A 26431-nucleotide genomic window follows, 5' to 3' on the forward strand; every position below is an offset into this window, starting at 1 on the left:
CCAACCGGCTAGCCAACCAACCAACCACCCAGTGCTAAGTGCCATTCTGTCTTCTGCAGACTTGTGCTAAGCACTTTAGATTACAGTAACTTGGTAACTCCCCAGCCAGCCTGCAAGAAGGTAGTGTGAGAAGGTAGTATCAGAAGTGTAAAGAGAAACAGTCTCAATGTTCACCAGGCAAGTTGGGCAGTTCCCTGTTCCTGCCCTCAAGCCTCCAAATCTATCTGATTGCTGTGGTTATAGTCATCATAGTCAACTGGTTAGGAACTGGGCTTCGTCTTTATTATCTCATTTACTGCTCAAAACCGTGTGTGTGTGTGTGTGTGTGTGTGTGTGTGTGTGTGTGTGTGTGTCTGTATCATCACATTTACAGATAAAGGAAGTAGCAGGCTTAGAGAGTTAATACGTCAGCTGTTAAGAAAGTGCTTGACTTTGGATACAGGACTCAGAGGATAGGAGCTAGATCTAATCTGAAGGCCTCTTCCCTAGGGACTAGCTTTCTTGATACCAGAAAGGCACCATGCAAGCTTCCAAAGGAAGGAAGCAGCCAACAGCTCTATCCAACTATAATGCCTGTGAACCACAGCAACAACCAGCATAGCACAACACCTTAAGGCTGCAATAGAGGCACACGCATACCTTGGCGGTAACCGATGGCTCTGTAATTGGTCTTAAGGTGTTTTGACAAGAGAGAAATCATGCCTGGTACTAGAAATCTAGATAACGACTCAGGTCTAGTGAAGCCATGGGTCTTGAAAGTAGCCTAAAACCTCCACCCTATTACACCAGCCCAATCACTAGTTACATCCTAAAAGTGTTGTTCACATCCCTTAGCAAGGAAACTTCTTGCAACAGATGAAAGCCGTTAAAGGAAACTGCAACTGGTCAAAATGCAGAGCTGTGGCACTCAGTCCCAGGGGATCCACCCACAGCACAACTGCACCCAAGGCTCAGGGATCGGTGCAGGAGAATGGAAAGGTTGTTAGAGCCAGAGGAACAGGAAACTTACTGTAAAGTAAGCCACACCCATGTAATCTCACAAACTTGGCTACCTGTGAACTGAGCCTGGATGACACCAATAGACATGCTAATATGGGGGTGGGGAGTGCTCATGAGGCCTCAGTTCTACTCAAAGAACTATAGAGAGCTAAAGAATGCTGAGAGCAGGAGGAATAGTCTGCCCCAGGGAAGAGCACACTCATTGGTTATCCACTTCCAAATGGTCAGCCCTGAAAACGGTTTACATCCATGTGATCCTATACAGACTGAGCAGCGTGTAATTATTTAAAAGTGCATTTGAAGCCGGAGTGGTGGTGCACGCCTTTAATCCCAGCACTCTGGAGGCAGAGGCAGGGAGATTTCTGCGAGACTGAAGCCAGCCTAGTCTACAGAGTGAGTTCCAGGACAGTCAAGCTAGGTTAGAGGGAGGCTGTCTCAAAAAAAAAAAAAAAAAAAGCTCATAGTGGGGGAGGGGTGCATTTTCAGAAAGAGCAGCTGCCACAGTGTTCAAGATGACTCCTGCCACACCCGTCCTATCAATAACAGATATGAGAAAGCTAAGAGAACAGGTTAAGCAGCGAAGTGAAAAATGGAATCAAAAGAGAAGAGATGGCTCAGCGGTTAAGAGCTTTGTTTGCGCTTCCAGAGGACCCGGATTTATTCCCAGCACCCATGTTGCTGGGCTCTGCTTAACTCTAGTCCCAGGATATCCAGCACCCTCTTCTAGCACACACATACACAGACATACATGTAGGCAAAACATGCATGTATATAAAATAAAAGTTAAGGGGCTAGAGAGATGGCTCAGCGGTTAAGATGGCTGCTCTTCCAGAGGACTCCCAGCCCAACACAGCATCTTACAGCTGTCTGTACCTCCAGTTCCAGGGGATCCTGACACACTCACACAGACATGCAGGCAAAATACCAATGCATATAAAAGTAAAAATAAAATAAGAATTAAAAAGGGGGAGGGCGCTGGGGTTTCAGCCCTCTTGGCAAAGCTACTATTTCGCCTAACACCACCTACGATTTTGAAAAGAGAACCGGAGCTTAGTCGGCAGAGCCTAACCTTATCACTAAGCTGAAGCCGCATGCCGCCCAGCCCAGACGTGGTAGCAGGTCTGTGTAGCAAGGATGAAATTCCTCTTGCAGACTGTCTCAACCATCTTCCTCATCTGTGACCATACTTTGGTCCTCATCTCTTTGTTCTTGGGTTTGGCATGCCACTGCATTGTTACTGGAATGGCATTGCACACTGGTGGGCACCAGAGGGAGATGGTATTCTGAGGAGCTGGTGAGTTCTGAAGAGATGTGTCATCCCAGGGACGGAGGGTGCAGTAGTTCATGCTCCATGCAGTGACTGGTCCAGATAAGCAGGGCCTTCTGCTTACTTGGGCTTACTTCACAAGCCAGTGTCCCCAGTGTGAGCATTTGAGGCCCTACATTGTGTAGTACTTGTCAGAGAGGTGCTAGTTGTTGGGGATGCCAAAAGGACATTTAGGACATCAGTTCTGGGGGCACACACGTGTAACAGCAGCTGCTAAGGAGGCAGGAGGATCGAGGCCAACCTGAGATCCTATCTCAGAAATATCAAGGGCTAGGGGGTGGGTGCTTTGACTGGAATTGGATTAAATGGATGGGGGGGTGTGTAGAGAGGGACAACTAAAATTAAGGGCTATTTGAGGAGTAGTATGTAAACCTACTGCAGTAGAAGCTTCTTAAAATATATACATAAATGAGCCAGGCGGTGGTGGTGCACGCCTTTAATCCCAGCACTTGGGAGGCAGAGGCTGGTGTACCTCTGTGAGTTCCAGGCCAGCCTGGTCTACAGAGTGAATTCCAGATAGACTCCAAAGCTACAGAGAAACCTGGTCTTGAAAAACCAAAAAAAAAAAAAAAAAAAAAAAAAAACCTATCTATACATAAATGAAAAAAATCTAAATAGAATCACTGAATAATGGGAAGACACAGCCCCAACTAGATATCTCTTGCCACCAAATGAAACCGTCAAGGTCAGGAATGGGTTACATCTAATTGAGTTGTTGGCCAAAGAGACCCCATGGAAACCCCCGCCCAGACAACCCAGACTATTGCCAAGGCTATTGTTTGTTCTCTGTGAAGTGAGGGTAAGGTGTTGTTGCTGAAGACGGCACTTACATAGCTCACCGAAGAGAGAGGTCGAGCTGGTGCCTATCTAGGGCTTTCATCCCTACTGACTAGTGTTCATGATACTGAAAGGTACGCCACACATGACCAGAGGAGAAAGCTAAACGCCAACCCGGCAACAAACCTTTAAAATAGTGACCTGCTGAAAGCTGTGCTGGTGCAATAGTGGCACAGAAATTGTGGGAGTAACCAACCACTGTCTGATTGGAACCCGTGCCCCACGCTGTGTGGGTCGCCAAGACCCTGGGACCAGATGGGCGAAGGAGCCAAGGGAAGCCAAATCCTGCTATTCTCCTAAATGAACGGTCCAATAAAATGACTCCTAATGACATTCCGCTATGTTCAGGTCAGTGCTTTGCTTGGCCATCCTCAGAGAATCTCCTGCAGTAAATGAACACAGATACAGACACCCCCAACTGGACAGTCTGCAGAGAGTAAGAGACCTTGGAACACTCCGTCCTAAATAGGCTGTCTCCATCAAATCCCTCCCCTCCCCTCGGAGCTCAGAGAACCCTGTGGAAGAGGAGACAGAGATGGTGAGGGCCAGCGGGGATGGAAGAGGCCAAGGAGAGAAGACCTTCTAGACACAACAGGACTGATTAATTCAGGAAGACTGAGGAGGACTAGTGCACAGCGGGGGCTTCCTCCCAGACCCAGGATTAGGCACAAGCCTTACCCAAACACCTGTTTTCACAAAGAGATCCTTTATTAAGCAGGGAGGAAAAGTTAAAGCGGCTGCTTTCTGACTCAGGCAGAAAACGGCAGCAAATGACCTTGCAGGTATAATTTTTAAGAGGAGGAAAAGGGGAGGTCTGTGTTATAATGAATGGGTTAGGATGCGGTGGTAAAGGAGATAGGGGATGAGGAAGAAGGGGAAGGAGACAAGACAAGGGGCAGGGGTATTTGTCCCAGAGGGACAAAGGACTGTCCCTGGATAGAGAGGAGATAGACATGCCACACAGGCAAATGGTGGTTTATAAAAGCGAAGGGGGAAACACCGTATTAGGGTGAGGTATTTAATTTTTATTTTTAAAATTTTTTTGAGATGTTTAATTTTAATTGGGCATGTTTATTAGGTGAACCAAAGGGGGCTTCTGATTGTTGAACTTTGGTAGTCAGCCTCAGGAGGAGGAAGTGGCCACATAAGGAAATAGACCTTGGTTGCTAGCTTAGGGATGTAATTTAGCTAGGCAGAGGGGATAGAGAGAAAGGCAAGGCCTGTCAGAGCTGTGCTCGAGTGGGCCAGTGTCCCTGCAGAGACTGGCAGCGTGCACAGGTCTAACCTATATGCGGTCCTAGTACTGAGACGGGAAGGAGATACAAGCCCCCATCCCTAACTCAGAACCTCTCTCCAGTTGATGATGGCTTGAAAAGGAAAAACCCGTCTTCTCCAACTGAGTCTCCCTGGGTGTACAAACCACACTTAGGGGTAACCCTATGTCCAGCCAGATGGCCGACACAAAATGAATTTAATGTTTGTTGTTGTTGCTGACCTTATAGGTCGTTTGCTTACATATTATGGTTTCCAGTTTTGTGCTTTTATGAGATTTCTGTGTATGCAAGTGTTTTTCTCTGTGTCCTTGTGTTTCTTGTGCTTTTTCTGACTTTTTGTTTTCTGTTTGTCTGTTTTACCCTATTGTGGTTTGTTTTTATTTTATTATTTTTTAGATGCCTGATTGTTTTTTAATGAGAGAGAGAGATAGGGTGTGGGTTTGGGAAGACAGGAGAATCTAGGAGGAATTTGGGGAGGGAAAATTGATCAGAATATATTGTGCAGAAAAATCTATTTTCAGCTTAAAAAAAGAAAAAAATAGCACAAATCTAAATTTAAAAAAAAAATAGGTCAAGGACGGGGAGGGGCGCTAGAGCTTAATGAGAGAATTCATAGTGACAGACTAGCATGCGTGAAACCCTGGGTTCCATCCTTAGCATCGTGGGGTCGTGGGACATGCGGACGGAAGTCGACTTTAGTAAACTGTGAGGTGGCACCAAAGGATGGAAACCTGTGTGACTTTGCTTGTCCACCACCTAAGGGTGGTGGGGCAGGTTCAGGGAGCAAAATCGTCACTTCCTTTTTAAAAGTCCATCCCTGTCGGTTTCGAGACCTCGGTAGGATGGGTGTATTTGTTCCCTTGTATCATTTCATTTCTTGCAGTGGCAGGGCTGGACTGCAGAGCCTGCAAGGCCAGTGCTCTGTTGATGAGCTCCAGAGTTTGGGATAGAGGTGAGAGGACAGGACTCTGTCCTGCTGCACTCTGGCTGCTTGGGAGCTGCCAGCCCCCTCCCAGATCACGAACAGAGTACAAGGGTTTTAGGAGTCATATGCCTGGAGACTGATGAAGTCTAAATATATATTTGCAATTCCAGGAGTGGTGTGGGAAGTCCATCTTCCTTCTCCTGCTCCCTCTGTGCTGAGCCATATGTGGCCAGGTTTTGTTTTGTTTTGTTTTGTTTTGTTTTTTTTGAGACAGGGTTTCTCTGTGTAGCTTTTGGAGCTTGTCCTGGAACTCACTCTGTAGACTGGGTTGGCCTTGAACTCACAAAGATCCTCCTGTCTCTCTGCCTCCCGAGTACTGGGGGGATTAAAGGTGTGTGCCACCAACGGTTTCTTGAAGTGTACATGAATCACCCTTGTAAACACAAAGCAAGCGTTAGACAGTTTGTATACAGGAAGAAGCAGAGAGGGTTTTGTTGTTTTAAAAGGGGGTCTCATGTAGCCCAGGCTAGCCTGGAACTTCTGATCCTTCAGCTCCTTTTCCAAAGGGTTGGGATTACAGGCATGCGCCACCATGCCTGACTTGAAACTAAGGTTTTGAGAAAGTTTCTCTTCCAAGTTTGCAAAACTGCCTTGGTTTCTTTTGACCACTTTTTCCTCCGTCAGAACTCAGTCAAGATGTGAACTGAGAACACAGCAGTCAATTTGCCTTGGTTGGGCTAAGACATAGGGGTACTGGATGATAACTGGGCATCAACCAGTGAGTGCACAATGTAGTCTTGGCATGAGAATGACCTCAGATATCCCACCTCTGTCAGACAGGATGCACCAGCCCTCGGCTTCTGTAGTTTCTCTCAAGGAGGAGACAGTGGAGCACCCAGTGCTTGTAGTTGAGTGGATGCTGTTCTGGGGCCTCTTACATTTTGCTTCTCCTTCCTTTGGTTAATGCTCAGGTCTGTCCCTTATGGGGTTGTGACAAGGTCGGCCAGTTCCTGCTGCAGTGGCCTGGAAGTCTTCCCTTTCTGGGAGACAAGGATGGTCCAGTTGCATTCCTGGTACTGTTGGGAGGGAGCATGCCTGGAGACACTGTCAGTTCTCCCTGGAAGACCTCTTGGGGACACGTCACAGTGTGAGCTCCAGCAGCACCTCCGAGTTGTCCCCTTCCCAGTCACCCTCTGTCCTGACCACGCCTGAGGCTGGAAGGCCAGGTGGGGTCGGGGAGACCATCTCAGCTACTGTTTCTTCCACTCCACTGCTTTCCAATGGACTCTTGACAAGGGGCTCAAGTCTCTGAGTGCCGGGGAAGAAAGCTCAGTGCTGAATGGGTTCTGGGCTAGAGACACTTATAGGTAGGGCCCGCCGCCTCTGCCAGACTGGGGACAGGAGCTGGAGTCTCCCTGAGCCTCTATCTGAGATGCCCAGGTGGATGGATACCGCTTTGGCCAGCCAGGGGTTATTGGTCGGTCCAGGGGCTGGAACACTGGCTTTTCTTACCCAGCTGAGACTTAGACCAGCCACAGCTGGATCCCATCCGCCACAGGCTGCAAGAGGTGAGGGGACCTTCAGGAAAGCTTCGTCCCCAGCCTGTGGCCAGCCCAGCTCCCAGCGCTGAGTAAACACAGAGATAGGATCGGGTGGAGCCAGGAAGGGTGGCAGGGTGCGGCCTGTGGGAAGAATGACAGGATGTGGCACGGGGCACCATTCTGGGCACCCACGCCTTGGGACTATTGTTCAGGGCAGCCTGAGGCTCTCAACTCTCTGGGGTTTCAGAGGAAGTGCAGTTCCCTCTGGGACCGGTGCCTGCCCCACCCATGCTGCATGGCTCTCTTTCCCTGGCCGTGATGCCCTTGGCACCAGCCACTCTGACAAGTTGTGGGAAGGGGCAGCGGTGGTTGTTGGCTGTGCCCAGGGGCCATCCTCGGAAGGCCTTCCTGTGCCCCAGGTCTGAGTCACAGTCATGCTGTGATAACTGGAATCTTCTCTACATCTAGACGAGTGGGGGGGGGGGGCGGAGCTGTGGTTAGGGAGGAGGAAGAACTCAGAGGGAGGACTTTCTTTGATTCCCATTCAGCTGGGTCTGTCATTGAGTGATTAGAAGAGGAAGTGACTGATGGTTTGTTTGGGGGTAGAAAGGGGCTGGCGCAGGATGGGGAAGCCTGCTTATGGGGAGAACAGGAGCCATCTCGTGTTCGGGCAGCATTCTGCCGCTAGTCCTTGGAGGGGCTTCTTTCTCCAGGCCTTTATCCAGACACTGGATTCAAAGTCTCGCGCACCAGTTCAGTCTTAGTGAGACAAAGCTAAGAAGGCTGGAGTGCAGAAGTAGAAGACCCGTGAGGTGGGCTCCCTAGGAGAGGGGAGTGTAGAGAAGGGGTGCAATGATAAATACAAAAGGCAAAGTGGCTGCCTTTTGGTGGGCCCTGCCAAGGTATGCCACTAAGCAAACATGGCCCATGCAGCAGAATTAATGCCAGAGGTTTATTGGTGGTGGTGGAGGGGGAAGCAAGAGAGCGAACAGTTGTGTGGGAGTCGGTACACGAGAACAGGGAGAACAGGGAAGAGAGAAGAGGAAGAAGAGAGGCAAGAGAGCCACCTGTGCCTGGCGGACACTTTTAAGGGGGCACACATGTCACGTAACAGCCCTAGCTATCCAGGAACTCGCTCTGTAAACCAATCTGGCCTCAGACTCACAGAGATCCACCTGCTTCTGCCTCCCAAGTGCCAGGATTAAAGGCGTGTACCTGTTCAGCCTCCTTGCTGGTGGAAGGTCCGCTATGGTCCTTGCTGGCGGTAGTTCTGAAGCAGGGCTGTCCCAATAGTGTGATGCTGGACAAGAGGGAGGGCGGATAACACAGGGGAGCATCCATTGCGCTTGTGGGCTCCCGTGGGTTTATGAGTCTTAACTAGGATTTAGGGTTGCAGAATAGGGTGAAGCTGGGGAAGCCCATAATTGTCTGCTGCACACTGAGGGCTTTGGGCTTCTGGGCATCTAGAGAGAGGGAAATCCCCTGAGAAAGTGTAGCATGTGCTTTGCAAGGAAGGAGTAAAGGAAGTTGGTGGGGTCTTTAGTTCCTGGAAAAGGGGCTTAAGAAGGTAGGCTCCTAGGGGGTCTTTAAATCCAAAGACTGAGGAAGAGGTTTCTTATCATTTGGGGGTAGGAAGAAAAAGAAATGAACTTGCTCTGTTGCTGGGTGTTGCTCACACAGGGGAAGGGCAGGGAGCAGCATCCGGTCCCCCATGCTGCAGGCACTGTGCTAGACCTTGGGGCCACAATGATGGGTGGAAACAGCTATATATTCACCCTGCCTTGGTTGGGTTCCCAAGCTCCTGGGTGAGTCAGAAACTGCAGGCATTCGAAGGTATCTTCAGCCGTGATTTAGTCCTGTGAAGGCCAAGTTCAAGGTGCCCAAGAATGTAAAACATGCACGTTTCATAGGTTAACTCTTCTTCCTGGGTTGTCTTATGCCCATGTTACTGAAGGGGAAACAGGCTCAGGGAGGTTACTTGCCCAAGGTGGCATAGCAGTGGCTATTCAGAGTTCGAGCGCAGACAATACCCAGGTCTGTGTGACTTGGAGACTTCTCTGTCACCCACTTGACTCAGCATCCTAGGCTATTCACATCCATGTACAAGATGCTCACCGTGCGGTACTTAACCCCCATGGACTCCTGTGAGGTGTAGCTAACTGCCCAGTGTGCAGAAGATGAGACAGGCCGAGAGGCTACTTGCCAGTGTTCACACAGGGTCAGGCAAGAATTACAGACTCTAGCCCTGACCCTGACCTTTACACCGCCGTGGGTAGGGGACCGTGCTTCCTTCAAGGCTGCGACAGGGCAGGGATGGGTAGGCATGAGGTGGTCCAGGACTCAGCTTTCCAGCAGTACCTGCCAAGGCCTGGCTCTTAGGCCCAGGCTGTGCCTCTCCTTAAGTAAGCTCGGAGCAGACCAACCAGGAGCCCTGTCCTGCTGAGCCAGGTGCTGCCTGTGAGCATATGGGCCCCAGGATCTCTTAGGGTTACCTGAGGGCACTAGGCTGAGGTGACAAGGTTGACAACGCCAAACTCGTCTGGTGTCAGTGGGAGCCATTTCTTTACTTCACCAGTGCCGGGAGCCCCAAGATGCCGCTTAATAGCAGATAACCCCAAGTATGGGCTAGGGGTGCTGGGTGGGGGTGGGAGAGGTGGGAAAGGGCATGGAGGCTCAGGGTTCCCCTGAGGAACACACTGACAATGACCTGCATGATGTTGTGTCTCCCAGTAAATACATGTAAAAAGAAATTGAAATGCTGGGGTGCTGCTCCGTGGCGGAATGTGCACTACCCGTGTGAGGCCCCGGGCGCAGCCCCATCGCAACCCCGAATAAACAAACAAAACTACAAAGAAGATCAGGTGTGGGGGCTGGAGAGATGTCTCAGTGATTCAGAGCACCGGCTGCTCTTCCAGGGGATCCAGGTTCAATTCTCAGCCCCCACATGGCAGTTCACAACTGTCTTTACCTCCAGATCTAGGGGATCTGACACCCTCACACAGGCATACATGTAGGCAAAACACCAATGCACATAGAGACAAAAATAAATAAAGAATAAAGAAAAAAATAATCAGGTGACTCTTGGGCACTGAGGCAGGTGGATCTTAGTTCCATCTGGCCCACACGGTTAGGCCTTTTCTCAGGGAAGAAAAGGTGGGATGAGTCTTAAGAATGTTTAGTCTAGCCACCAGTGGCGGTGCAAACCTTTAATTCTAGTACTCGGAGGCAGAAGCAGGAGGATCTCTATTAGTTCAAGGCCAGCCTGGTCTACAGAGTGAGTTCCAGAACAGCCAGGACTACACAGAGAAACCCTGTCTCGAAACAACAACAACAACAACAACAACAAAAGACTGTTTTGTCTGGAGCTAGAAAAAATGGCTCGGACGGTCAGAGTGGGTACCACTCTTGCAGAGGACAAGTAAACTCCAGCTCCAAGGGGAATCCGATGCCTCGGGCCTCAGCATGTCCATTCATGAGCGCGCACACATAGGACGCACACATAATTAAAAACAAAACAGATCTTTAAAAGATGTAAGTGAGAGGGAGAAAAGAGGCTGTTTTCTCTAACCTAATCTATCAGGTTGTGACTACAGCTGATAATGAATGCTGAGTTTTGGGGACCCTTGGTGTCTTTGATGTGGTACATTCCCACCCAGACTGGCTCAGTAGCCACACGTAGCCAGTGAGGCTGGTCTTGGGCAGTCAGGACAGCCCTCGTCGAGCGGGAGGTGGGTGGGTGAATGGTCACCATGTCCCGTGGGGCAGCATTTGGCCTCAGGCACTTGTCTGACCGTGGGCTCAGGCTGCGGTGGCCGGGACTGCTTCAATTGAGGCAGGAGTTGGAAACCTGAGGCCGGGTCCTGATGAAGAAGGAGAGCCCTTGGGACCCAAGTCTGGCCAGGGGAGGCGATCTGGTGGCAGCCAGTGGTGTGGGATGAGGTGGCTGAGCGCCTAGGGATCAGAAGCCCACAGGCCTTCATTGTGCGCCTGTCACACTTCCTCTGGCTTTGTTGCTTTTGTCCAGCACCCTATTGTCTGGTTTCCTTTTGTCCCGGCTTTCAGCCCCGCTGCCTTTTATTTTCCAGCCAGCCTGGTTGTTTTCATTTCTTTTGTCTGAAGTTCCTGAGAGGAAGGTTTTATTTTCAGCGGTTTGATTAATTCACAGCTTGAGCCCGGGTTTGTTTGTTATGTAATTGCTGCCCTCAGCTCCAGGATAATGCCCCCCGCCCCCACTCCTGCCCCCTGTGGGGCCTGGCTCCCGGCCCCTCCCCAGCCGGATGGGCTGAGCTGCCTGCTTTCTGCAGGTTCTCCAGGCAGCCCCCCTGGGCCAAGCCGGGCTGGGGTCTGTTTTCTCTTCATCCAGGTGAGATGGGCCCCAACTAGGGTCAGCTAGCCTTCTCTTGCCCTGTCCTATCCTGGGTCCTGATTACCTTGCACTCAGAAAGAGGGTGGGGGAGTCTATAGGATACAATCAAATCAAATACAGATGTATATATCTTAGTTATAAATTCCTGTAGCTGTTCATAAAACACCTTATGTATTCCGTTGTATGCAAAGCTGTAACATTGTATGATCCAGTACCAGAATAGTTGGTGTAATCTATAGACTGCAGTATACCCTGTACAGAATTGATGTCATATGCAAATTCACTGGTCGCCCTGTTTTCAGTCTCACTGAACAGGGGTTCAGGGGGCCACCGTGATCTGAAAGCATTAGGTGGAAAACCGTAGAAGTAAATAATTCATAGCGTGTTTTTGTTTTGCTTTAAACTTATATTTGCGTCTGTGAGGAGGAGAGGGGAGGGAGATATTTGTGTCTGGACATGAATGGAAGTCAGATGACAATTCTGGGGTGGTTCTTGCCTTCTACATTTATGTGGGTTTAAGGGTCTGTTAGTGCATCTGATGGTTGTTGCTCTTTGATCCCTATGTGTTTTTTCCTGTTGCAGAGGCTAGGAAGGCAAGTGCCTTCTTGCTGTATCACCCCGTGGCAGGAGGGCACAGGACTACCAGGTTAACCCATTTGTGAAGGAAGACAGAGAGAGGGCTCCTAACCTAATACTCTCTAGTGAGGCCCCACCTCCTAACACTTCTGCCGGAGGCCAGACCCTTGTGTGCCACCTGAGACCAGAACGCATCTCCGAGTGCTTGCCCAGGGACTGGAGAGGGTGAGAGCTGCTGCTTGCTCTCTAGTCTGATGTGACCCTGGAAACTGCTCTCCAGAGCCCTGCAGACTCTCACCCTCGGGTGGCACTAGGCCGTGTGATAGAGGAGAAGGCCACTTTGTGCACTTCACGAGAGTCTACCAAGCATATTGCAAGATGAGCATGGTGGCACAGGCCTGTGACCCAGCACTTGAGTTCAAGGCCATCCTCAGCTACATAGTAAGTTCAGTGCTAGCCTAGGCTATCTGAGATCCTGTCTTTTTATTTTTCGAGATAGGTTTTTTTTCTGTGTGGCCCTGGCTGTCCTGGAATTCACTCTGTAGACCAGGCTGGTCTCGAACTCACAGAGATCCGCCTGCATCTTCCTCCCGAGTACTGGGATTAAAGGTGTGCGCCACCACTGCCCGGCTCCAGTACATATGTTTACATACATACAGTGTTCAGTTGTCTTGGGTTCATAACCCTCTTTGGCTTCCTCGGGTGAGCTCATCAGCTCAGTGGCTCCAGCATGGCAAGAAACACGAAGTGTTCTCTTAGCGCATGCAAGGCCCTGGCACCGCAAAAGCAAAAGGAGGGAGTGGATACCAGAGGTGGGAACCCCTGGATAGATTCTAAAAATTAAAGAAATAAGAAAGCAGGTTCCAAAGTAGGCATGTGTTTTAGACATATGCATCTTTGAGGGGTGCCAAGAAATGCTTGGGTTTGGGAAACAAAGAATGGGGCACCTCCTGGGGGGCAGGGTGGGCTCATAAACTGGGCCTTGGACCTCACTTACTCAGTGTCCTCTGTCCCTCTTCCTGCAGGATGTCCATGCGGAGCCCCGTCTCTGTGCAGCTGGCCCTGGATAGTGCTAGCACCATGGTGAACTGCACCATCAAGTCTGAAGAGAAGAAGGAGCCTCCCCACGAGGCCCCCCAAGGCACAGCCACTGCGGTGGAGCCCCAGCCTGGAGACCCAGCCCTGGCTCCGCAGGAAGCCGCCAACTCACGAGCTCCAGCTCAGGTATCTAGCGCTTTCTTTCGAGGGACCCCATTGGTTATTGTTCCCCCTCTGCCTTGTGGCTCCACCTGGTGCTCATCTACCCTTTCCACCAGGCCTACATACTTTTGTCTAGTTTGTGTGCAGAAATGTTCTCTGCAAGGACAATGGGGCCCCGGGTGAGCCCAGGTGAGCAGAGCGGGGAGCCACATGGTCAGGGTTAGAAGCTGGGTAACCCGTCAGAGCAGGACTGGAGGTGTCTCCCTCCATCCCTACCTGAGTGGCCATTTCAGACTATAATTTCCTTAGGACGAGGGAACAGGGGTTGGAGAGATGAGTCAGTGGGTAAAGCGCTTGCTGGACACGCGAGAGGATGGGAGTTTGGTTTTCCAGGACCCTTGTAAAAGCCAAGAAAGTGCGGCAGCTGCCTGGAGGCAGAGATGGGAGTCCCTGGAACAGGAGGCTGGGTGCAGTGAGAGATCTGCCTCAGTAAATAAAAGGACAGGTGCTTGCCAAAGTTGGGCCTATACCACACGCACGTGCGCACGCACGCACGCACATGGAGAACACATGTACACAGAGAAGAGAGAACTGAACTATATGGTAGAAATTCTGCAGGTCTTAAATTTGTTTCCATACAGAAGTTTAATTTGATGACTCTAAGGAGGAACTCAATTTGGAAGAGTGGGGGTGACCAGGGGACACACTTTTGGAGTGGTAAACCTTAGACCCCAGGAGGCTTGGCTTAGATGAAACAGGGAGCACTGCTGCTGCTTCCCCCTCCTCCTCTTCCCCCTCCCCCTCCTCCCCTCTTTCCCTTCCCCCTCCTCCCCTCTTCCCCCTCCCCCTCCTCCCCCTTCACCATCTCTCCCTCCTTCCTCTCCTCCTCTTGTGTTTGAGACAGGGTCTCCATTATGATCAGGCTAGCTAGGAACTCACAGAAATCCACCTGCTTCTACCCCTGAGTTTTGAGGTTAAAGGCTGGACCACCATGACCTATTGAACACTTCTTTTTTCAAAGATTTGTTTTCATTCATTCATCTATCCACATACTTGTTTATATTTTTCAATTTTTCAGGTTTATTTATTTTATGAGTTTTGGTTTCTGTTTTTGGTTTCATATTGTTGTTGTCTTTTTTTTTTTTTTTTTTTTTTTTGCCTGAGTGTGTATATCACATGAGAGCCTGGTGCTACAGAGGAGGGTGTTAGAGCCCCTGGAACTGGAGTGGTTATAAGCAACCATGTGGGTGCTGGAAACTGAACCTGGGTTCTGTGCAAGAGCCACAAAATGCTCTTAATTGCTGAGCTACCTTTTCAGCCCCATTTCTCTTTAAAAATTGTGTGTGTGTGTGTGTGTGTGTGTGTGTTTCTGCCTGGTCAGAGGTATGCGCACGTGAGTGCAGTTGCCCTCAGAGGCCAGAAGAGGATGTTGGATGTAATTGGAAGTTTCTTTGGACCACCAGCCAGCTCCCAAATAAAGACATGGAGAGTTGTTAATAATTATGAATGCTCAGGCTTAGCTTAGGCTTGTACCACTAGCTCTTTTAACTTATTTTAACCTGTTTCTATTCATTTCTGTTTTGCCTCAGGGCTTTTTAATCTTTCTTTCATTCTGTAAGTCCTATTTTCCTGCTTCCTTTGTGTCTGGCTGGCCCCTGGCATCTTTCTGGCGCTTCCTTTTCTTTTTTCTCTTTTCTTTCTTCTTAAGCCTAAATTCCTTCTATTTATTCTCCCTGGCTGGAGGTTCTGCCTGTACCTACCTTCTTCCTCGTGATTGGCTGTTCAGCTTTTTATCAGGTGCCTTAGGCAGGCAAGGTAAAACAGCAACACATCTTTCCATAATTAAACAAATGCAACACACCTTTACCTAGTTAAATACTCTGCAACAGTTGGATCCTCCAGAGCTGGATGTGGGTGCTGAGAACTGAACCCCAGTCCTCTGCAAGAGCTCCCAACTGCTGAGGCAGTGCTCCAGCCCCGGGGATCATTTAGGGAGGCCACAGTGGGTGCCCGAAATCAAGCAGCGTGACTGGAACAGCACGTGGGTTCGTAGGAATAACTAGACAAGGTGGGTTCTGTATTAGTTACTTTTCTAGTGCTGGGACAGAATGTCCCATGGAAGCAACCTAAAGAAGGGTTTGTTTTGGCTGACAGTTCGAGGGTACACATGGTGGAGAAGGTATGGTGGCGAGGAAGTTGAGGCAGCTGGCCATGTTGCATCTGTAGTCTGGAAGTGGGGAGACGAAACTGTCCAGGAGCCTCCAGTCAGGGCAGGTTTTCCTTCTGGGAGCATCCTCATAGACAAACCTACAGGTGTGTTTCCATGGTGATCCCAATGTATCGGCTCCTCATTCAGATGCTTTACTATATGGATCCCAGAGACAGTCCTGGCTTTCAGAGAGTTGTCGGGGCTTGTGTGAGATCCAGCCCCTTGTGAGCCACTAGACCTGGACTGATACCCAGGTCTCCTGTCCCCAAGTCTCTGTTCATCTCACTGTATCAGTTATAGGGTGGTGCGAGCCAGGCCTGGGAATGTGAAAATGAGCAATATCCCATAGTCTTGGTCCCTCGGAAAGGACACCTTTGGGGTGCTCAGCCCTGTCTGTGCTCCCTTTCTTGGGAGCGGCAGTGATAATTCATTGTCTCTTGCAGGACTGTACCTCACCAGAGAGCAGTGGGTCCCCAGACCCCAAGAGACCAGCAGCTTCTGAGGCCGCTTCGGGAAGCCAGGAGCGGTTGGACTTCAACCGCAACTTACAAGAAGGTAGGATGCTTGAGTCGGAGGTGAGGTCTGGCTGCTCTCTGGTGGGCTTCGCCCTGCCCTTACCCTGCCTTCTTCCAGTTGTGCCAGCCATTGAGAAGCTGCTGTCCAGCGACTGGAAGGAGCGGTTCCTGGGAAGAAGCTCTATGGAAGCCAAGGATGTCAAAGGTGCTGGGCCTGTGTGGTGTGCGGAGAGCAGGGAAGGGCATCTCAGCCCTAGCCCTTCCCTTCTGCTCTATCATGCACTCTGGGTATATCGGGCAGTACCTCATTCCCACCTGGCTCACCTGGGCGTCTCTAAGCAGTTAGTTGTCTGGCCCATCCCCAGGTGGGAGCGGCCTGACTGGAAACAGATCCCATGGGGGGTGGATCTAGGCTCTCATTAGGGGACCCTTGGGACTTGAGGCTCATCGTTCAACCTTCCAGGTCCCAGTCTAAAGTGGGCCGAAACTTTCCACGTACTGTTGGCAGTTGAAGCTAGGCTTCCAGGACCACAGTGAAGGCCGCGGCTTACCTCCTCAGGGTGACCATTTTCTCAATGTTGAGTATGCCCACAGTGGGAGCGTTAAATCAATGCTTATGCTCCCCGCATTCACGGATGAGAAGCCCCAAAGATGGAGGCCTGAGCTTCGGCATTTTCCAGAGGCTTCCTGACTATAAATGGTCCCCACTTGAGTGCTTGGAAGTACACTGCTCATCAGACAGCCAGGTTGGAATGGAAGACATGAGCAATCACAGTTAGGTCCCAGACAGACAACTTTCCACGCATTATTAGCTCGTTCATCCTCAGGCTGATCCTGGGAAGTAACTACCATCATGCCAAACAATAGATTTTTTTTTTTTTAATCCCTTAAAGTACAGAGAAGTTGGGCACTGGCCTGGCAGGCTCCTGGGACAGAGAGGTCATCAGATGGGTGGGTGGGCAGATAGACAGGCACACTAACAAAGGTGGCGGCATTTCACCGTGAACAGGGACCCAAGAGAGCCTGGCTGAGAAGGAGCTTCAGCTTCTGGTCATGATTCACCAGCTGTCCGCCCTTCGGGACCAGCTCCTCACAGCTCACTCCGAGCAGAAGAACATGGCAGCCATGCTGTTTGAGAAGCAGCAGCAGCAAATGGAACTGGCCCGGCAGCAGCAGGAGCAGGTGCCAGCCAGGGCAGGGGCTTCTGAGGCTCCTTTGGGGGGTGACTGTCGGCAAGAGGAGACCAGGTTCTGAGAACTGGTGCTCTACCCCCACCTCTACCCCGCATGCTCCTGGGGAAGACGTGTGGGCTGTGGCAGGCGCTGGAGGAGGCCAGAGCCTTCCATGATTTCCTTGTCGACTCCGTGTCTCGCCAGATCGCCAAGCAGCAGCAGCAGCTGATTCAGCAGCAGCACAAGATCAACGTCCTCCAGCAGCAGATCCAGGTGACGAGGGGACAGTGTGGGCAGAGCCACCGGGGAAGGGGACGGCAGAACAGGCTCCCCCTAGGCTTGATGGAGAGGCCATATTCTTCATCCAATTTTGCTCTGATTCCTTCCAATTCCGGAGTCCTGTTTTGAGGGGGTGACAAGTAGATGGGCTCGTAGCTGTCATACGGGGTCAGATGGATCTTGTGGAAAATTGTCCCTACCCTGTGTTCTATGCATACCCACCCTACCTCATGTCCTGGGCAGAACGACATCTGGGCAGCGCTTCGGGTCCCCAGTGACTTACGGTAGGTTTCTTTGCCTTCAGCAGGTTAACATGCCTTACGTCATGATTCCAGCCTTTCCCCCAAGTCACCAGCCACTGCCTGTCACCCCTGACTCCCAGCTGGCTTTGCCCATCCAGCCCATTCCCTGCAAACCAGGTGAGTGAGACAGGGAAGGGCCCACCGCAGAGGCTGCTGTCGTGAGATGAGAGAGCACATCCATGCTCAGTGGTCCATCTGGGCCACAGTCCTTCCCGAGCTTGGTGGGAAGGATGGATAGGAAGAGCGCACTGTAAAGCAGTCTCAAGAGAGAGAAGGCTAGAGAAAGGCCCGGGAGGCTCCCTGAGGAGGGGGCACTTGATGATTGGGTCCTGGGGGGGTAAGGAAGTGAGGGAGAGGCTGGAACTGAGGTGCAGGGTGGAGGGAGAAGAGGTGGCAGAGGTTTGTGAGAGGGGCAGGGATGTGGGATCCGCTGAGGATTGGAGCATGGGGTCTGGGAAGTGGGTGCTTGGGAACACTTGAGCAGGGAGTACATTGTCTCTAGTTGTGGGCTGTGGGGATGAAGGTGACTGATGGGATGATCCCAGTGATTTCTGGTGACAGAGTTGGGGACAGGGCAGACATGCTGCCTGAAAATGCCCCGACGGGATGGGTAGCAATGAAGACTACTGCTCTACCCTCCCCGTTCCACAAGCCCACACAGAGTGCCAGCTCTCTGCTACAGAGACAACCTTGCTTGCCCGCTGGGTTCACCCCGTCATCACATCCTCAGACCTTACCACCCCATCTCCACCCTAGCTAGAACAAAGTGCCCTGACGCACCTCCTGCACCTCCTGCGAGCTTATCGCTACCTGCCTTGGGGCTGGTGATTTGTATACAGTCTTATCTCTACGGAATTGCCACGCCCCCTGATGCTAAGCCTAGTGAGATAGGGTGGGTAGGAGAGGGAACTGTACAGCCCAAGGATAGGTTGTGGCTTCTTGAATACCTGGTTTCAAATCCTGGTGCTGCCGTTTGATGGCTTCGTGGGCAGTCCACCGTGATCTCTGGAGAACCCCGACTGACACACCTGTAAAATGAGACTGGTGTTCTTACACAGTCCCTTACACAACCGCAAGCATTTTAACCCTAGGGGGAGAGCACGTGAGGCATTCCTCCCAACAGGGTCGCTTTGCCCCCGACACTCAGCAAGTACAAGACCGGAGTGTGCCCTCCCATGCATGGACCGTGGGAAACTCTTTAGAGTTGGTTAAAAAGGACAGACATGGCCATCAGCCTGCAGGGTCCATGTAGGAAGAGGGGGTGATGGACAGTCCTGTGGTGCTTGGACCTGATGAGGACAGAACGAGGGGGGCCGCTCTAGGCTCCACCCACCTACCTGTAGCCCTGGGACCTGTCACGCCGGTACCTGCTGTTCAGGTCTCATCTGGGACTTTGCCCCTTGCTTTTCTTTCCACAGTGGAGTACCCGCTGCAGCTGCTGCACAGCCCTCCTGCCCCCGTGGTGAAGAGAGCCGGGGTGACCGCCCACCACCCCCTTCAGGTACTCCCCTGCCCTGTCCACTGCGTGGGGTGCCTCCTCTTTTGCTCGCCTTCTTTCCCTCTTGGCTGCTCTGGGCAGGTGTTTTAGTCTCACTTTCTCCCTGAGCCCTGTCTGTCCCACAACGCGGGGGAAGGGGTGTCCTTTGGTGTCTCTCACTTTCTGACTTTCTGTGTTCCCCAGGAGCCCCCCCCAGCCATTGAACCTCACAGCCAAGCCCAAGGCACCTGAGCTGCCCAACACCTCCAGCTCCCCCAGCCTCAAAATGAACAGCTGTGGGCCGCACCCCTCTAATCACGGGGCTCCCACAAGGGACCTGCAGTCCAGCCCCCCCAGCCTGCCTCTGGGTAAGCTTTCCTCTCTGCTCTCACCCAGGAGAGGACAGTTGAGTCAGATGCCACTGTGGACACGTCCCTCCCCTTTCTCGGTTACAGTTTGGGGTTTTAAAAATTCCAAGGCACTCTATCACTGAATTCGACTCCAGCCTCTGCATTCTTAAAGCCAGGGTCTAGGCTGGCTCGGAGGAGGCCTCCTTCCCGTGGCCCATGTGTCCTCCAGTATTGTATTAGACAGCCCAGAGTCTTCATTCCCAGCCTCTTTGGTGTGTGGGGGATGGGCAGAGAGAGTACTACCACAAAGATGCCACTACGAGGAGTTTCTAGGAATGACGTGGCAGGGAGTGTAAGAAGTGTGGGTTGCCCCTGGGATAAAGCCCTCAGGTCCCCTGTCCTCCACTTGGCTCCCTCTTCAACAGGCTTCCTTGGTGAAGGGGATGCTGTCACCAAAGCCATCCAGGATGCTCGCCAACTGCTGCACAGCCACAGTGGGGCCTTGGAAAACTCCCCCAACCCCCCATTCCGCAAGGTATGTGCCACACGTCCTCTTCCCAGAGGGCAGGAGCGCGTGATAGAAGAGGCGGCCAGGGTGACATGGGAGGTACTGATATCTCTGTCTCCTGCAGGACCTCATCAGCTTGGACTCATCCCCAGCCAAGGAAAGGCCGGAGGAGAGCTGTGTGCACCCGCTGGAGGAAGCCATGCTGAGCTGCGACATGGACGGTGAGGGCTCTGATCCTGGGCACCGCTTCGTTCCACTAGGGCCCCCCTGTCTGTCTCTGGTCACTTCTCTCCCTCCTTTCTTGGGTCCTGCTGGGATTAAGCCCTCAGGTCCATTGTGCCCGGTGTCCATCCTTAGGTCTGCTCTGTGGGGCCCTGCAGTTCTGGGCCCCTGCTGTGCCAGTTCTCTGGCCTTTGCTCCTTGCTGCTCCTCTGCTTCCCACCTGAACTGAGCTGACTACTGTGTGAGCCTCCCCAGTGCCTCCTGGTGGCCATGCAAGGGATGTCTGCCGGCCCTGTTGCTGACTCTGCCTACTCATCCTCCAGGCACCCGCCATTTCTCTGAGTCCCGGAACAGCAGTCATATCAAGAGACCCATGAATGCCTTCATGGTGTGGGCCAAGGATGAGCGGAGGAAAATTCTCCAGGCCTTCCCAGACATGCACAACTCCAGCATCAGCAAGATTCTTGGTAAGGGTCAGGGATAGTGCGATAGGACTGGGTCCCGGGAGCCAGCTAGGTCCACTTAGGGCTTGCTTGGTGATATTCCATGTCCTGTTAAACCCTGGTAGAATCTTAGATGGTGTAGGAGTTGTGTTGTAATGGGCATCTGGATCCTAGGACCTTGTACCAGTGCAAGGCTGTTCTGGTTGCTCCTTCCATTGGGACTTAGTGCCTTCCTTACCTCCCCCATACCCCAATGCCTCCTAGTCTGTGCTGTGGCAGTAAACAGGAGATTGGTATCCTGGATCGTCTGTACCAAGACTTTAAATGCCCACTGTGTCTGAGACTGAGGAGGGGGCAGAGCAGACAAGGCTGAGGGAGGGGGATGTTTTCATGGCTGAACCCTTCAGTAACAGTGCAGGATTACTGTCTGGAGCACCAGGGTTTTGTTTTTAGCTTTTTTTGTTTTGTTTTGTTTTGTTTTGTTTTTTATGTTTTTCGAGACAGGGTTTCTCTGCAGCTTTAGAGCCTGTCCTGTCCTCTTGTAGACCAGGCTAGTCTCGAACTCACAGAGATCCGCCTGCCTCTGCCTCCCGGGTGCTGGGATTAAAGGCGTGCGCCACCACCGCCCGGCTTGTTTTTTAGCTTTGTTGTGCGGGGGGTGCAGCCTAGGAGCTGGCGCATGCTCAGCAGGTCCTCTACTAGGCACCTCAGACCGACACTGGATACTTGGTGGCCTGGAGTGACTTCTCTCCTATCAATGCCCTTGGGAAGACACCTCTCGGGTGGGAGTTGTTCAGCGTGAGGGTGGTGCCAACTACCCGTCATTACCAGGCTCACCCATTCCCTCGCCCAGCATCCAGGGAGCATCCGCACTGGGCCAGGCCCTTGATGAGTGCTTTCACCTGTATTATCTGTTGATCCCCACTTGGGGACCAGGGTCCAATCAGGGTTTCTAGGGCCTGGGGTCTGGGGCGATTGCGAGAGTCTGGCCCTGAGTTCTTGCCTGGGTTTGGATTAGGCTCTCGCTGGAAGTCCATGACAAACCAAGAGAAGCAGCCCTACTACGAGGAGCAGGCCCGCCTGAGCCGGCAGCACCTGGAGAAATATCCTGACTACAAGTACAAGCCGAGGCCTAAGCGCACCTGCGTCGTGGAGGGACGGCGGCTGCGCGTGGGCGAGTACAAGGCCCTGATGAGAACACGGCGCCAGGGTGCTCGCCAGAGCTACGCCATCCCGTGAGCAGGCCTCCCCTCGTGGCCAGAAGCAGCCTGTGGCTGCTGCGAGAGGCTGGGTTCATGTGTGGCTGGCCTTTGTGTGAGGGCAGGCAGGGTTTGTGTGGCTGCTCCCTGGGCATCTGGGTGCAGATCTGTCTGTCATCTGCCTATGCGTGATCCCTGGTGGATAACGACTGTATGTAAGACTCTGGTGACCGGGGGGTTGGGTCCGACCCAGAATGACTGCGGGGCGCCTGCCACCCGAGACACACTGCAGGGATTCGGCCCATAGGAAGGTTCCTTAACTATAACCCTGGCAAGCACAGGCGTGGAGTCCTGTAGTCAGTGACAGTAAAGTGAATAATATTCATGTGCCACCTTCCGAGAATACACCCATGGCTCTAGATTTTCCATCTATAGCAGACAGTTAATTTGGCCGTCAGGATGCACATACAGAGCCCAGGGTGTGACAGTTCCCCAGCCAGGACAGGGGTTGGAATGCCTGTGATGCCCGGAGGACAGCCAGCAGCGGGGAGGGCTGGGCGGGCACGTGGGTACATCTGTAACTGCCCCTTTTCTCCGCCTCTCAGCCCGCAGGCTGGCCAGGCACAGGTGAGCTCCTCAGATGTCCTGTTCCCTCGGGCAGCAGGCATGCCCCTGGCACAACCATTGGTGGAGCACTATGTCCCCCAGGGCCTGGACCCCAACATGCCCGTCATCGTCAATACCTGCAGCCTCCGGGAGGAAGGGGAGGGCACAGATGACAGGCACTCAGTGGCTGATGGAGAGATGTACCGGTACAGCGAGGACGAGGACTCAGAGGGCGAAGCGAAGAGTGATGGGGAACTGGTGGTCCTTACAGACTGATCCCCAGCCAGCTGGGCCTGGCCTGTCGCCCCTGGGGAAGACCTTGTTCCCAGCCAGCCAGCCTGAACTATGTTGGTACTTGGACTTGGGTGTGCCCAGGTGATGGGCGAAGCTGTGCACTTGTAGATACATTCCCAAGGTGGGGGGAGGGCTCTCCTCCTTACCACACCTTCGGGCACATCTGAGGAGTTAATGGCTGGGCGGGATTCATGTGGCCGTGATGAGGGGCCGAGCTGGCTGAGGTCTTTGGCCCTCGGGGCTATTGGCCAGGGAACACTGGATGTACCCCCTCTTGTAGGTCTGCCTACCTGAGGGGATGGCGGGTACACACCTGTCCCCCAAACGTGCTTTGTTTCCATCTTGTCCTGGCCACCGCAGCCATGGTGGGACAACATGTCTGCCCCAGAAGCTCCCACCCAGGTCACTCCTCTGTCATCTGGATCACTTTGTCCTTTGTGCAGAAGGGTCTGGCTATCCTGTCTTTGTCTTCCAAGTCCATGTGCCTCTGGCTGTTGCGTGTGCGTGCGTGCGCGCGCATGCGTGCTCACGTTGTCATCTCGCTTCTCTAGGCAGAAGGTGTTTGCTAAGTGGCTGCTGTGAGCCAGGCATGTTGATGAGCTCTGTGACGTGTCTCTTGATGCTTCTCTGGGGGCCTCTTCTGTGCTCTTTGTCCCCAAATTGCTACCTCTTCGTCAGTCTGGTGTCTCAGGTTCTGTGTGTTCTCTCCCAGTGTGCACTTCTCTGTTCCTCCGTCTGTCTGTGCTCCCACCCCACCCACTGGACTCTCTGACTTTCCGTAGGGCCCAGCCTGCCCCTGGGACTGGCAGTTTTCTGACCCCGTGCTGACCCCTTTTCTCTCTCCCGACTTTGCCAGTCAGTTCCCACGGAGTCATTTTTAGCTCCTAGTACTGTGAGCGTGTGCCTCGGCCTCCAGGGGGCTTTGTCCCGAGTCCCAGCCATGGGGGCCAGAGGACTGAGGGCTCCTCTTTTTGTCAGTGTCAGCCCTGCAGAGGGGACCCCATGGCAGCTGGTCTCCATCCCTTCTTCATGAGCGTGGGGTGGGTTCCTTCCTCCCTCACTCCGTCTGGGGAATGAGCTTCACGCCAGATGAGCATCCTGGTTCTTTCCCAAGAAAATCAAAGATCATTAGCACCTAGCTCCAAAGATCTGGAACAGTCCCCAAGCCAGGGGAGGTGACCCCAAACCCCACATGGCCAGGTGCCCCCCCGTAACCCATTTCTCTCCAGACTGTTTCTTTTTATGACTGTAAACATAGATAGTGCTTTATTTTGTTACTAAGATGATAATGATGAATAACTTAACCAGCACATTTGTTTTCTGATGGCATAATAAAGACCGACCATTTCAGAATTCGGACGCTTGCTCTGAAGAGAGGCTGTCCTCAATCCGGTCCCAAGTCTCGCGCCAGCCAGGCACTTCTGCCCCCTGGTGGCAGCATATGGGAGCATCAAGCAGAGTGTCTGGAAGAAATGGCTTTGTCAAGAGGGAGACCATAGACAGGCCCGGGAGCTGGGGGAGGAGGTACTACAGTGGCTCAGCTCTCCTCTTTGGGCTTCACTGTCCCACCTGAAAACAAGAGCCTGGAACTTCTCCATGATTTCTACCCCTCTCTGGGAGAGGGAGCCCCTTAAATCCAGTGAAAGCGGTGGGCTCATCCCGGAAGAGCCATCACACACAGACACTGGGTCTCCAGTGGTCTTCAAGTCTCTGTGACCTTGCCCTTTAAATGGGGATTTCAAAGGCATAGTTGTGACATTATCATCGCTGGGGACAGGGTTGGATAAAAGACCGAAAGTCTTCAAAATCAATGGGATGCTATGAGACAAATTCTGGTTAAGTTAATACCATCAGCATGGCATGGGGGAAGCAAAACCAAATCAAATAGCAATTCTTGTGAAAGAGATGGGCCGGATTAACAGGGTTATGTCTTCAATGAGGGAGGCTACAGGGTAGTGTATTCCACACAGACTTAGTTCGAAGTGTGTCAATCTTGTCCAGACCCCCTCTTTAGAAAAAGCCACTATCATCTGAAAGGGCCCAGAATCAGCCTGTGAGAACAGAAGGATCCTTAGAGGAGTAGTCACAAGGGGCCAGGGCCATGCAGTCCAGGAGGGAGAAGAGAACGTTCAGTTTCTGGGTAGCAAAGGTAGAGGCTGTGAGACTGAACCTGAGCTGATTGTCTCAAAGATCACTTTGGGGGTGGGCTGCATACATACACTTCAGCAAAGACATTCAGAAGTATAGCGAGCTTCAGAACCCAGGAACTTATGGCTCAGACTTGAAGCTGCAAGGGGGGGGGGGTACTTAATTCTACTTGCTGGTGAGGCAGTAGGTAGAATGAAGACCACACTACCAAGAACTAGAGGCAGTGGATCAGGGAATGGCCTCATTCCCAGCCTTGTCCTTCGGAGCTCCGACTGCCTTTTGCTGTCCTCACACCTTGGCGCCCTGCCCAGCCCAGGCTTTTGGAAACGTCTTTGGCTGCTGCCTGGCCCAGTTAGGTGACCACTAGGGGGAGCTGCTTAGCTCAAAGCCCTTAACTTCACTCCCAATTTGAACCTCCACCAAACCTGATCTTTAATCTCCCTGGGACTCCTTCCAATCCTGAGTTCCCCTTTGCCCTGTGGCTGGTCCTTGGCAGCCTGGAAGGTTGGGCCCGCACTGCCAAAAGTATTCCAAGTACTGTCCGCAGACCTCATCTACCTGCTGGGCCATCACCACCCCAAGTCTTCTGGCCAACTGGAGCCTCACCCCTTCCTATGAGAAGCAGGGCATGGTCAGGTGGGCAGAGACAGGAACAGTGTGTTCTGGTCGCTATTAGGAAAGCTAGCAGCAAGCTTACCTGACCCCTGCCCACTTCTCCACAGGCTAAAGGTCAACCCGGGAAAGGTGGCCCTGACCTGGAGCTCCTGCCTAAGGTGACAGGAGAGAGGTGGGACTCCGGCTTTGTGGGGAAGGAACTCAGAGCCCTCTGCACCTCCAGCCCAGCCTACTTGCCCACTGCAGCCACAATCTACTCAATGTAGCATGCTCGTCTACAGGGTGATGAGGCTGCTCATGAAGCCAGCTGCACAGGGACTAACTATGCCCTTGGTTCCAGGGTAGCAGGAAAGAATAAGAATCTGGGCATTACAGGTGACCTTGGGGACCCCTCCTTCCCAGCTCTGGCACTGTCTGTATGCCTGGGCACGTCTTTTCCCCCAGGTCCTCCGTCAACACACTCTGGAGGGCCTGCCTCCACTGGAACATGTGACCTTGAAGGCCCTAGCCGCCAGTGTCCACTAAAAGCTGTTGCCATGACGCCTGGTCCATTTGCAGGCAAATGCCGAGCAGCCAGATGCTTCCCCACCCTCTACCCTGGCCAGCCGCTGCTAGTCAAGACAGTTGGGGTGTTCTCGCTTGAGTTTCTGCTCTGGTTTCCTGAGGAGGCTGGTTGCAAAAAAACGCATGCCTGCTTTTAGACAGTGGCTCTCTCCCACCCAATAGCTGAGGGTCAGAAAGGACTTGGGGGGGGGGCGTAAGTGTTCTGTCCCATGTTCTGCAGGCCCTTCTCTGGATTAGCCCAGGGCAGTTACATCAGGGCTCCCTTGCTAAGCAATGTACTGCAGAGACAATTGACAGGGTGGTGGAGAGGCTGTGGAAGAGAGCATCAGCCTTGCCCAGGTCTGCAGGATGCCGGGCAAGGATGGCATCAGAGGTGCACAGGCCATGGTACCTAACTCAAGCAGGAACAAACCCCAAAGGCTCAGCAGAAGGGAAGCTGAGCCTGGCCCAGCTCCTCCATGTCATTGTCTTTCCAAGACAGCA

At 52.4% G+C, this 26431-nt stretch overlaps 1 protein-coding gene across 1 annotated transcript in view; it reads left to right on the top strand.

Moving 5' to 3' along the window:
- The window catches only part of Sox13 (SRY-box transcription factor 13), a 45541-nt gene extending 21563 nt beyond the window's left edge, over positions 1 to 23978 (top strand). The window contains exons 2-15 of the mRNA XM_038348632.1: positions 12871 to 13069; positions 15698 to 15809; positions 15888 to 15974; positions 16779 to 16951; positions 17146 to 17214; positions 17525 to 17639; positions 18941 to 19023; positions 19102 to 19103; positions 19207 to 19367; positions 19775 to 19884; positions 19982 to 20078; positions 20403 to 20546; positions 21541 to 21757; positions 22327 to 23978. Of these exons, the coding sequence (XP_038204560.1) occupies positions 12872 to 13069; positions 15698 to 15809; positions 15888 to 15974; positions 16779 to 16951; positions 17146 to 17214; positions 17525 to 17639; positions 18941 to 19023; positions 19102 to 19103; positions 19207 to 19367; positions 19775 to 19884; positions 19982 to 20078; positions 20403 to 20546; positions 21541 to 21757; positions 22327 to 22603 (1845 nt within the window). The 5' untranslated portion in view covers position 12871 and the 3' untranslated portion in view covers positions 22604 to 23978. The remainder of the gene's footprint in view (positions 1 to 12870; positions 13070 to 15697; positions 15810 to 15887; positions 15975 to 16778; positions 16952 to 17145; positions 17215 to 17524; positions 17640 to 18940; positions 19024 to 19101; positions 19104 to 19206; positions 19368 to 19774; positions 19885 to 19981; positions 20079 to 20402; positions 20547 to 21540; positions 21758 to 22326) is intronic.
- The last annotated feature ends 2453 nt before the right edge of the window (positions 23979 to 26431 follow it).

The sequence above is a fragment of the Arvicola amphibius genome, chromosome 12 (genome assembly GCF_903992535.2).
Source record: "Arvicola amphibius chromosome 12, mArvAmp1.2, whole genome shotgun sequence".
Classification (NCBI taxonomy): Eukaryota; Metazoa; Chordata; class Mammalia; order Rodentia; family Cricetidae; genus Arvicola; species Arvicola amphibius.